This window comes from Centropristis striata, chromosome 3, assembly GCF_030273125.1.
Source record: "Centropristis striata isolate RG_2023a ecotype Rhode Island chromosome 3, C.striata_1.0, whole genome shotgun sequence".
In the NCBI taxonomy this organism is placed as follows: Eukaryota; Metazoa; Chordata; class Actinopteri; order Perciformes; family Serranidae; genus Centropristis; species Centropristis striata.
Window position 1 is genome coordinate 17,769,281 of NC_081519.1, and position 11,554 is coordinate 17,780,834.

The 11,554-nt window shown below is 39.9% G+C and overlaps 2 protein-coding genes across 3 annotated transcripts; both read left to right on the plus strand.

Annotated features, from left to right (window-relative positions):
• Positions 1–186: 186 nt before the first annotated feature.
• LOC131968977 (urocortin-3-like) lies at positions 187–564 on the plus strand. The gene has a single exon (XM_059330072.1). The coding sequence runs from the start codon at positions 187–189 to the stop codon at positions 562–564; it is 378 nt and encodes a 125-aa protein (XP_059186055.1).
• A 2,638-nt stretch (positions 565–3,202) lies between these two features.
• cidec (cell death inducing DFFA like effector c) lies at positions 3,203–9,618 on the plus strand. 2 transcript variants are annotated; one of them, XM_059330071.1, is made up of 6 exons: positions 3,203–3,329; positions 5,500–5,568; positions 5,658–5,811; positions 6,157–6,306; positions 8,037–8,227; positions 9,170–9,618. In XM_059330071.1, exons 2-6 carry the CDS (start codon positions 5,504–5,506, stop codon positions 9,348–9,350), a joined length of 741 nt encoding a protein of 246 aa, XP_059186054.1. In that variant the 5' UTR covers positions 3,203–3,329; positions 5,500–5,503; the 3' UTR covers positions 9,351–9,618. The 2 variants fall into 2 exon arrangements, with proteins under 2 accessions (XP_059186054.1, XP_059186053.1); XM_059330070.1 differs by lacking the exon at positions 3,203–3,329 and adding an exon at positions 5,130–5,232.
• The last annotated feature ends 1,936 nt before the right edge of the window (positions 9,619–11,554 follow it).

An 11,554-nucleotide genomic window follows, 5' to 3' on the forward strand; every position in this document is an offset into this window, starting at 1 on the left:
TATGATTACTTGCCAAACTGAGTAGGGATTTGCATATGTCATCTGTGAAGAATTAGGTTTTTTGTTCAAATGGATTGAAAAAAGGACATTCTTGATGCATGCCATCACTGAGAGAAGCCCTGCGATGTCACAGTTTACCACTGGCTGATCTGTTCTTCTTCTCTCCCTGCAGACAGAGTCCTGACCATGAGAAGTGTGCGTGTGTGTTTGTGCCTGGCTCTGCTGTTGCCTTGGTGTGTCCAGAGCCAGAGGATCAGTCCCGCTCTTGCTAAACTTGATGAAGACACACAGAGGGAATTGCTGGCTGTCGACATCCTAAACCGCAGTGGTTTGTTGAACTCATTGCTCCGATCACAGCATCACATCGTGCTCCGGCAAGAACGTGCCCCACGCCCAGCCTCCCAGGTGCCAAAGAGAGCGCAGCAGGGGTCCCGCTTCGCCCTGTCGCTTGATGTCCCCACCAGCATCCTCAGTGTCCTCATAGACCTGGCCAAGAACCAGGACATGAGGACCAAAGCAGCAGCCAATGCAGAACTGATGGCACGAATAGGCAAGAGGAAATGAGAGGTGGGGCCCCTGGGAGCTGTTAGCGGCTCGATGGACGAAATCTCACCTCACAGAGGAGTTGTTACATTGTGGCACCGGCATCTGAGTAGAAACAATGTTAGTTCAGGTGAAAACAGTCATTACGGTCAGTATCTGTCCTTTAGAGCTTAGATCTGCTTTACTTTTGTATAAAATGATTAAATTATCTTGTTCAATCCACTCCATGGACTCTTACACAGAAGAATGATGTAAAAAAATAAAAAAATAAATAAACAACGACACTGCAAACAATGTCAGTCATATAAGAAGAAGCTGGTCTTTTGTCTCAAAGATTATTCACCCTTTGGTCAGAAACTGTGATCAGGTTCTGAGATCTGTCTCTTGTGTTTGCATGTGTAATCTTGAATTCAAAGAAAAGGTTGTTCAATTAAATCCAATATGATAATCATATTTTTTTTTTTCAAGTCTAATTCATTTCACTCTGCATTGGTATCAGGCACGCTTAGTATAATTACAAGCATCAGCAACCCATAAAACACAAATGAATGGGTCTGAGCCAAATAAGCTTGCGTCACCCACAGCAGTCTGATGTGTGATAACAGGACAAAGACATGGGCAGGATATTGACCTCTGAGAGAAGAACAGACCCTTTCTATAGACCTTTGTTCACTGATACTTGATAAATTTGGCAAACAAGTCGCAGCTATTTTAAGTCTGATGCATTATCTGCTCTACATTACACTAATATCTGTGGCATGATTCATCTGTGCTCCTGCAGTGAGCATGAAATGTGAAGCAGCAGAGTGAAATAAACTGATTCACATTTGAGCTTGTTCTGTTTTGCGCCGTTCATGACCTTCACTTATTTCTTGTATCACTTAAAGCTGTGCTAGCTTCACTTTTATTATGGTTAAAGCCAATAGGATCAAAATATTACAAGAAACATTTATAATATGATGCAGCTGCACTATGAAGCCACTGCTGGGCATCACAGAAACCCTCCAACCTTCCAAATATACAAATGATCCAGAAATAATTTCTGCATAATGCTAATGTCTGAATAATTTCTCGCAGAAATTATTCAGACATTAGCGTTTGATTGCTTCCCCAGCTGGCATAAGGAGCACTGAGTCGTTTATGTTGCTGTTAGAATATTGCAACAATAATCTATTTAATGAAACCTAAATGGTTTTCCCAGGCTTCTTCTACAGAAATGATCACAGGCAATAAACCACAAAAAAAAGTGATGTTTCTAAAAATCATGCTGTTGATTAAAAATTGCATAGTAAGGCTTTGATTCCCACCCTACAGCTGTGTAGTGGTGAAGGGTAGAAATGTGTGCAAATGATTAAGTTAAATTAAAATACATTCATAAATAAACAAATTCAATTCCATTCATTATCATGAAGCAGTTATCACAATAAACTTTAGACTGGAGGCCTATGTGTTTTATGTAATGGCTGCACTCTGAGAAACCACAGTCTTATTTTAGCCTCTTCGGTTTGGGTTTGAAGTTGTTTTACAGATTAGCTTCGACAAGTGTACTTCTGCTACAGTGGCTAATATTACAGGAAGCAGACTGCTATAGCCAAGCAACAGTGGAGTCATTGAAATGTAGTAGAATTCTGAATTCTATATTAAGAATAAGATTCATTAGTCTCATTATGGGGAAATTCAACCTCTACTTTTAACCCATCCTTTTTGACACACCAGTGAACATACCATGCTTAGGAGTAGTGGGCAGCACGTTACTGTGCCCGGAGCTGTGTGTGTGTGAGAGAGAGAGAGTGAGTTTTTACAAAAATAAGTATTATCAGTTTGAACACAAATTATGTTGTTTTTAGTTAGGCTACACACAAAAAAGGTTGAGCTTTTTTTGTAATCTTAGTTGTTGCTAATAGCTCACTTCTGTACTTGATGTAGTCTTTGGATGCAGCCAGGGCTTTCACTTGAACTAGAGTAACTATGTTTTGTTGTGTTTCCTCGTGAAAATATGTCCACCATTGTCCAACGAAATGGACAACAGCTGACGTGTGAAGTGTTTCTTACCTGCCAGTCTAAAGTGAAGCAGTTCCTCGTTTGTCCACATGAGGTCCTCGTGGTTTCTCCCCACAGACTACAATGTTCAGGTCTTTAACTCTATGGAGTCTTGGGCTATTTTGTCCATTTTTGAATCCTGTTTGTAAGTCTTTTTGTGTCTTTTTTTAGTCATTTTGTGTATTTTTTGATCATTGTATCTTTTTTAGTCCTTTACTTTCAAAACACTATCATGCTCAAGAAATAACTTTAAATGTTGAAAATGTGAACAAAGGTTGCAAATATAACTTATAAGAGGGTTACATCCAGTTCTAATATTATACAAAATATATTTGACCTTGTCTCCAGTTTTACTTGGTATAGCCTATCATCAAACTGGCCTCATGGAGTTTACAGCCAGAACTTCAGAGGTAAATTTCCAGTAGGGCTCCACGCTGCTTTGTTTTCTAGTCTGGATGTGATGGAGAAGTCATGCTTTGGCGCTTTTGGTGACTCCAGAGGGTTAACTATGATTATTATTAGTTTACAGCTGTGCGATACTCGGCTCCTCACAGCGTCAAATATATTCATCATATGCCCACTTCATCACTTAACAGACTTTTGTTTTAATGCTGCAGAGCAAGCCTCATAACAGAGGGAGAGAAAGACGACACAATAGCGCGAACTGTTAATCAGTCTAATCCAGGTGTTGTTAATTAGTGCTCGGGTTCGTGTGGCACGTGACAGCAGGAACACTAAAGGGAAAAGTAAGTCTGAATGTTTTACTGTTGTAACACCGTTTTGCCACGCTGTATTTGAATTTGGTTTAATCATATTTTGTTCTTCGAAATGTCAAACAAGGTGGTGCAAACATTGTATAGAGAACAGTGCACACATTGAGCACTATGCTATGATAGTATTCTCTCTTTTTTTTGACGGTGACCTGTTTCCTTCTATTTTCGGAATATGGCGTCCCTCTTTGCTTGTAAAAGTCTCTTTTTCTATCTCAGTCTGTCCATATTATAAGAACAGGAGTTTTTTTCTATTTAAATACAGAACTGTTTTTCCTCAGTGTGTTACTCACACCGAACATAAATCCTCTGAAAATCCCACATTTTAATTCGGACAACTGAAAGTCTTTATTTGCCATTTTAGAAGTGTGACAATAATCATGAACGGAGGATTAAAGTCTGCCCAGCAGGCAAACAATAAGCTTACCCATAATGTCAGGGCTGTGTGTGTTCTCCATATGTGATAAGATTGAGTTTTACACTAATTTTCTCCATTTCCAATGATGTGCTGCTCAGCTGAGTGTCACCTATAAGACTCAGAGTAAAATATAGCCCCTGGCAATCACACAGGAAATGTGTGAGAACAGCCCTGTGACTGTATTCTGGCATTTCAGCTGAACTACTTTATTTAAGCAGTGAAGAACTTTGTATCCCTCTCTAATGTGAGGTCAAACTGGGTAACTTCTGATCCACAGACACTTTTTTTGTGAGATAAGCACAGGGACTTTTATATCACACTAGCTGTGGCTCTGCATCTTCCTACTAAAACAGCAGCTTTCATATCAGTTGTGGATAGTGTGCACAGGTGATTCAGACTACCTGTAGCTAGATGTGTATGGCATGATGTCACTGGGAAGTGAGGTCACTTATTGTCTTCAGAAACTGACGCACAGTGTAAGATAACACATGGTGAACATTGAACGATGACCTAATGTGGGACATTTTAAAGATTTGTGCTTTCAAGAAATTACTCTACTGACTCATGTTCTCCTCGACCTCTGACATACAAAGGATAAGGTAAGAATTATTAAAGTTGCAGTTAGTGATAAGTGTACATGAACACCAGAGAAAAAAATCTTGCTTTGATTTTGTTTAAAAAACGGTTGACATATTGGAGATTTCTGCATGAATTTTTCTGCAATTGGATGATGAGCACAATTTTTCTGAAAACTGCTGAGAAATCACCTTATTGTCAATATACCTAGGAAAATTATACATCCTCTGAACATTTTTATGAGGCTCTGATTATCCTAGAGGTCACAACGGCAATTCCAAGACTGTTTAGGGGCCTTTAGTATACAGAAATCTTTAAATAAAATAAAAAGAACACATTTATAATGTATAGTGGGTACCTATAGAACCCATTTCCATTCAGATATCTTGAGGTCAGAGTTCAAGAGACCTGTCTGAAAATGGCCATGTCAGTTTTTCACTTTGGAGTATTATTTTACCCCATGATTGGTACCTATGGATTTCTTGGGTCATCTAGTTTAATATGCTGCCAGTATCTTCACTGTAGCCTGAAGACTGAGCCTGCTATATCACCAAGGGGTCAAAATCTTTCTAATGACAATATCCAGGTTAATCCGAGTGAATTCCACAGACTACACTGTCAGCATGTTTTCATTGGGTCTATTTCTTAGTAGGAAGTAAATCCAATGAACACTGTCAGGAGCATCAGTGGGAGTGTTCATGGAGAATTACTCAATAAAGCTTGCTACAAGCTCAACAGTCACCAGCACAAAGTTCAGTCACCAAGTGGTGCAAGAAACGGCAACAAGAGAAGAGAGTGTACAGTAAGTTGCCAGTGAGGCTTAGCGCCGTTAGGAGCAGCACCTTAGGATCACAACGACCACTATAAGGATTGTTTTCAACTACGGTCAGGACAACACCTGTCACCTTTATATAACTTAGATTATATATGTTGTAGATTTTAGTGGGACATCATTGTGAATGTTTGTAGTGTAATGAAGAAAAAGGTTTGATTACAGATTATAGTTGATGGAGGTGATTTAACTGAAGTATTAGCTGTAATATTCACTCAAAGGTACAGCTTGCTGCTTCTATGTGGCCTGTTAGTAATGTTACTAGTGTTGATGTGTTGCCTTGCAGTGAAAGTCTAAACTGATGCCTCCTCCAATCGCAGGTCGATGTGCTCTCAGATGGATTATGCCATGAAGTCCCTCAGCCTTCTGACTCCATCTTCTCTCTCCAAGTAAGAGCCCTGCTATGTGGGTGTGATGGTATAGTCAATAAGAAGGTTTAACATGATTAAGTTTATTTATGTCTTCTGTTTTTTCTCAGGTGTGTGACAGCCAGCGTCTCAGCCAGCGCTTCCATGACCCAGCAGCTCCTGTCGGGTCGAGCTCCTCGACCAAAGCCCTTCAGGGTCACAAATGTTGATCGCAGTGTGAAGAAGGGCATCATGGCGGACAAGTTAGAAGACCTGATGAACAAGGTAAGGAGGTGTTCAGCCTGCTAAATCCACTGAGGAGGAATTATGATGTAGTTGAGGGTGGGTGATGAGCAAACGTTGACTCAAACAGTTGAAAACATGCATCCTGGTTCGTTTAGATGATTACACTGACACACTGGCCTTTGACTCACTTATTGTTGCACCATCTGTGTGAGGCTCAATCAGGTAAAAGTTCACAAGGCTGAGGTGAATAACTATGACTGTAATAATGCTCTAGCTTTGCATAATGGAGCATATATTTAATGTTTTCTCAAGAATAATGTGCCCACATGACCTGTGACACATTTATTTACCAAGTTATACTCCTCTCTGGGCCCGCTCTCTTAGGCCAGCGACTCGTTGAGTGCTCAGTGTGCCAGCGCCCTGGTGCTGGATGAAGATGGCACAGGGGTGGACACAGAGGAGTTCTTCCAGACGCTGCCTGAAAACGCAGTCCTCATGGTCCTGGAGAAGGGCCACAAGTGGACCCCACATCCGGTATGATAGTATTTCTTTTTTGTTTTTAATTGAACCTTTTATAAAAAGAATATTAAACAATCTATTGTATTTATATAGCCCAAAAGCACAAATCAAATGTTTTCCTCAAAACTGTTATTAATCCAGTTAATACTGGACACCACAGTGTTTGTCCTCCAAGGAGACTTGCATGTATGCACTTTTAGAACAATTTTATTGAGTCTTTTAGGGAAGTAACAATATCTATGATGTGTTTTATATTTAATACATTCACCTCTGGCTCTTAAGATATATTTCCCAATATTTTTTAATCAAATATACCACGTCCTCTTTCACCATGTCACCGTGTTTACAGCCATAGTTATTAACCCAAAGACATATCTCATACCACTCCGATGCTTAATGCAACATTATTAGGAGTTTTGTTTGATTTTTGTTGATGGAAGGGAACTTTTCATTTATGAATCTAATCTGTAAAATATTTCCAAATATGGCCATGTCCCTCTGGATTAATTTTTTCTCTAATTGTTATAGGAAAGGAAATTGCCCTCTCCGAATGCATCACTTGGTGTTCTGCAGGGGTGTTGCATATAATATATCAGTATTGACGATAACCATGATGATTAAAAATGGAATATTAACTTTGTTAATAAACATATCATATTGTGGGAATAATCTAGCACCTATGAAATCTTGTGGACGTATTATAACTGTTTTTGTACAGCTTTTACAGTTATGTTATGGACTTTCTCTCCATCTCCCTACACTTGTATTTTGGGTGTTATTAATTTGCCCAAAAAGAGACACAACTTCGAATAAAATTAATCGTTAAGCAGTGTCAATCTATAGATAATGTGAGAGCCCATGTATATCTTTTTTGTTAGCCACAGAGCTCAATATAAATTGGTAGTTACCTTTATTCATTTTGGGGTTGTACCATATGAATGTATATTTCTTCTTATTATAAGTGATTGCTCTTTATGTAATTCTTGCCAAACAATCTTTGAATTTGCTGGATTGGATTTATCATACTTATTATTTATTTATTTTATTTTGTAATGTTTGTGCTCATCCTGTATGATGGTGTTTGACCTTTTTCCACATGTACCACTAGGTGGCTCTGTTGATCAGCTGCACAGTGTGATACTCAACATATCGATTGAATACTTTTATTCAGTGTTTGTTATGCCAGTGATTCTTTGATGTGGTGACTGAACAGATACAAATATCTGCTTTTTGAATGCAGCATCCATGATTATGGATGGTACAGGGGTCTGTAGACTTGGGAATAATACACTGAATATTCGGTGGAATTTAATCAGCCAATATTGTATCTTTCAGACTGAATAGTGGACTAATATGTCAGTTATTTTCAACCGCAGAACACCAGAGATGAGTTTTTTCCTTCCTCAAAGGCTGGGGCTGAATAATAATAAGACCCAGAGGTATCATCAAATTTGAATGGTTTTCACCTAAAAGCCATTCATTTCTATAGAAGTTGATGCACGCAGTGATCTGCATCCCACAATAAATGTTTACTCTGGTGACCTCACATTGACCTTGTTTCACTGTCATTTGCCTTTCTCATCATCACCATTAGCAGGAGCGGCTTCAGTCTGTAATCCATATGTCTGCTGGTGAAGCTGGGTGCTGGCATTTGGTCCTGTTTGCTGGCTGCAGTCTCGCCAACAAAATGTGTCTGTGTCTGACTCTTTTGACCTGACTTATGTTTCTGTATCGTTGCTTCACAGAACAGCCCCTCCAGAGATCAGCTGAGCGAGCGCAGGCCACAGCACCGGACAGATGTGGCCAAGCTGACTTTTGACCTCTACAAAAACAACCCCAAGGATTTCATTGGCTGCCTGAACGTGAAAGCAACCCTGTACGGTGCTTATTCTGTGTCCTATGACCTGCGCTGTTACGCTGCCAAAACAATGCTCAAGTGAGTAAAACGGATATCTGAAACCTTCTGTAGTTATTATGCTTTTGTGCCTGTTTTTTTTTTTTTCACGCCAAAATAATTACCTGAACACTTTAATTAAGCAATAGTTGGATCAGTAGAAACAGTTTAATCCAGTTAGAGATTAAAATGTATGCATTTTAATGAGTTGCTAATCCATAAAACACCAGCGAGCCATTTTTTGGGTTAATTTTCTATTGCAGTGATACTCAAATCACCTGCTAACCATTCTCTAACTCGCAGTAAAAATAAATTAATTTTATTTTGTAATGTGTGAATAAGGTGCCAGAATGGATAAAAAGGTGGCATGGTAGGATCCCTGAAGCCCCCAACAGATATGCTATTAATAGTTGAGTTATGGGACTTTAATGTTTGGTCATTCGATCTGATAAATATAACTAACATCTAGCCTGATGTCAATTTGCAAAAGCAGCCTCCTGGCAATGTAAGTTGAGTATCCCTGTTCTCCTGTATCTCAGCTGCTCTACTACCATTTTAAGACCAGTAACAGTATTCTGTCCACAACCCCTGACATGACATCATATTTTAGTGTGTATACCTGTGTGGGTGATGGAGATGAAATGATCAGATTGCAAAAGAACAAAGGCTAGATTTTACTGAGATTAATTTTGGGAGGAGTTGCGTCATCGCTGCTGAGATCTGCTGGTTTTCAGCTTTGGCACAAAGCTCCAGTCAGAGGATTACATTTTGCAGACTTGTCAAATATGAAGCTTTGTGTGCTCACATTGCAGTATTGGAGGTTTGTTTCTTAAATGTCTTTTTTTCAGTTGACATGAGAAATGATTCTCAGGTTGTGTCGGTTATTTGCTCATCTTATGTGCCATGTCTATTCTATTTTATATTACTCAAGACATGACGTCAGCTTTATGTTTAACCACTTTCTTTCCCTCTCTGTGCTTGTAGGGAGGTTTTGCGATGGACCGTGTTCTCCATGCAGGCCACAGGCCACATCCTGCTGGGCTCCTCTGGCTACATCGAGCAGCTGCTGGAGGAGGAGGAGCAAGCGGAGAAGACCCTGGCGCTGCCGCAGGAAGGCAGGATCAGACAGCTGCAGAGCATGCTGCTGGGAAAGATATCCCTCTGATGGTGGACTTGAGCTGATGACGGTGGAGTGAACGATTTGTCCAGATGTTGGACACACTGTAGATGGTTACTGGTGATCTCTACGTGTTCATGTCCCAGTTTTCCATGTGGACTTTCAGACATTGCAACAGTCACTTTCTTGCTCTGTTACATTTTTTTCGCCCAAGATGTTTGTAGAAGCTGATTCCACAAGTTATTCCTCAGAAAGCACTTTTACGCACTACTTTCACTTTTTCTTATGGAGATAAATAAATAAAATGAAAAGCCCATTTAAGTCTACATAGAGTGCTTTTAATTATGCTAACGTATGCTTCCTTGAGTCCTCTTTTCTCTCGTGACCTGCAAGTCGTTCCCCCTCTGCCCTCATGGAGCATCTTCCAAGTCCTTTAATGCACCTTGAGGAGAGAGGAAGCTTAAGGGGAAACTTTGAGTGAAGAAACAGCTGTATCCCACACTGAAGCCTTTCATCAGGTGTGATGTACCCATTGAGGCTAAAAAGAGCACATGAACAGAAAATCGTTCATTTAGTCCTAGCGCTGCATGCTGTAACCATCCAACATTGCAGCTCCAGTTACACTGCGCATGTGTTGTACCCCGGTGATATGACGCCATTGAACCCTGTGACTTCTCTTTTTACCCTCCATGGATGTTGCCTACAAATACCGCACCTCCACATGTGGCACACAGTTTAAAGCGTGGCAGGAACATTTAGCTTTTATTCCCACAGCACTTACGTTGAGTTGTGTACAGGGATGTACAGAAAGGACACAGTTACATCGTAAAAATTAAATATGTTGTCACCTAGTGTGTGATAAATGATATGCTGAAAATATAGGATTATTTAATTGCAGAAGTGTTGTGGCATCACCCAATTTTTAAATTTTACAAAACAATAACACAATTGAATAAAATGGGCTCATTGACTTCACAAGACTCTTAGCTTAACAGTCATATGTTATTTAGACTTAGGGACCCCAATATGCAGACCTATTTAAATGCAATGGGTGAAAATAACACATTTATACTGCATTCGAAAAACTGCATGTTATCAAAGTATGCAGGTCTGTGAGAGGGAGACTCATTAATACCCATTTTAATACAGATGTCTCAAGGTCAGAGGTCAAGGGACCCCTTTGAAAATGGCCATGTAATTTTTTTTACCTCGAAAAAATGTTTCCCAACTTTAGAGCATTACTTCACCCCATGGTTGGCACCAATCAATTCCTTAGGTCTATTTTGAAAGTTAAATGTACTTTGAAGCGTTCCCAACAAGATATGATTGGTATCAATGGATTTAGAAAATGTTTCAAATGATACCACTATCTTCTCTAGTGATAACTGAGATCCATTATGACAAAATTTGCATATCTCATATTTTCAGATCTATGGAAGATTCTGTGAGGGTTTTGAAATTGTTCTTAAGGGGTTCTGTGGGATGTTCATACCGGTCCGTTTTACAGGTGAGAGAGCTCTATGGCACGACACAAGTAACTGACGTCACTTCAGACTGAAGCTATGGAACCAGGTATTTCTCATTCAGCAGCGTTTGCTTCTCTATCGCTGTCTCACATAATCTCTGGGAGGAGCTAAGTGATAGAAGCGTGGAGACATGTTATAGCATAATGAAAAGCACCCATACAGTTGGTCTACAAGTGGGCTTATATGCTCCCATTAGGCTGGTTTTATATGTGTATGTGTGTATGTGGTTCCTGGTCAAAGTCAGTGTAATTGGTAACAGGTCCAGCTGTCTCTCCCACGCTTCCCTAATTGTCCCCTGGTCTGTACTGTCCTGTCAGCTGCAGCCTGCCTCTGCCTCAGAACATCAGAGGAAGAGAATGAAGGCAGAGCGAGCAGCTGCAGGGGTGAGGGGACGGAAGCAAACTATTATATAGAGAGAAAGGACACATGATGGCTTCAGCTGGGGGGAGAAGTGCCACTTTTACCATCTTGTTGTGGAAGGTGGCAGCAAAAATCTGAGGGAAGATATGAACCAAATTGGCTGTCTGATATACCCTTAGGAAGAAATGTCTGAGGTTTATATTCAGTACAGTAGGTCAAGACTGTGGTCCACTACCCTGTTGTAACATCTGCTGGCTTCTTCTCCTTTTGGCTCTTTTTTCTGTGTACAAAAGAACCTGAAAGAATAGAAACTTAGCCAGAGTTGGTAATTTATCATTCAATTAAATGGAATATATAATATATACC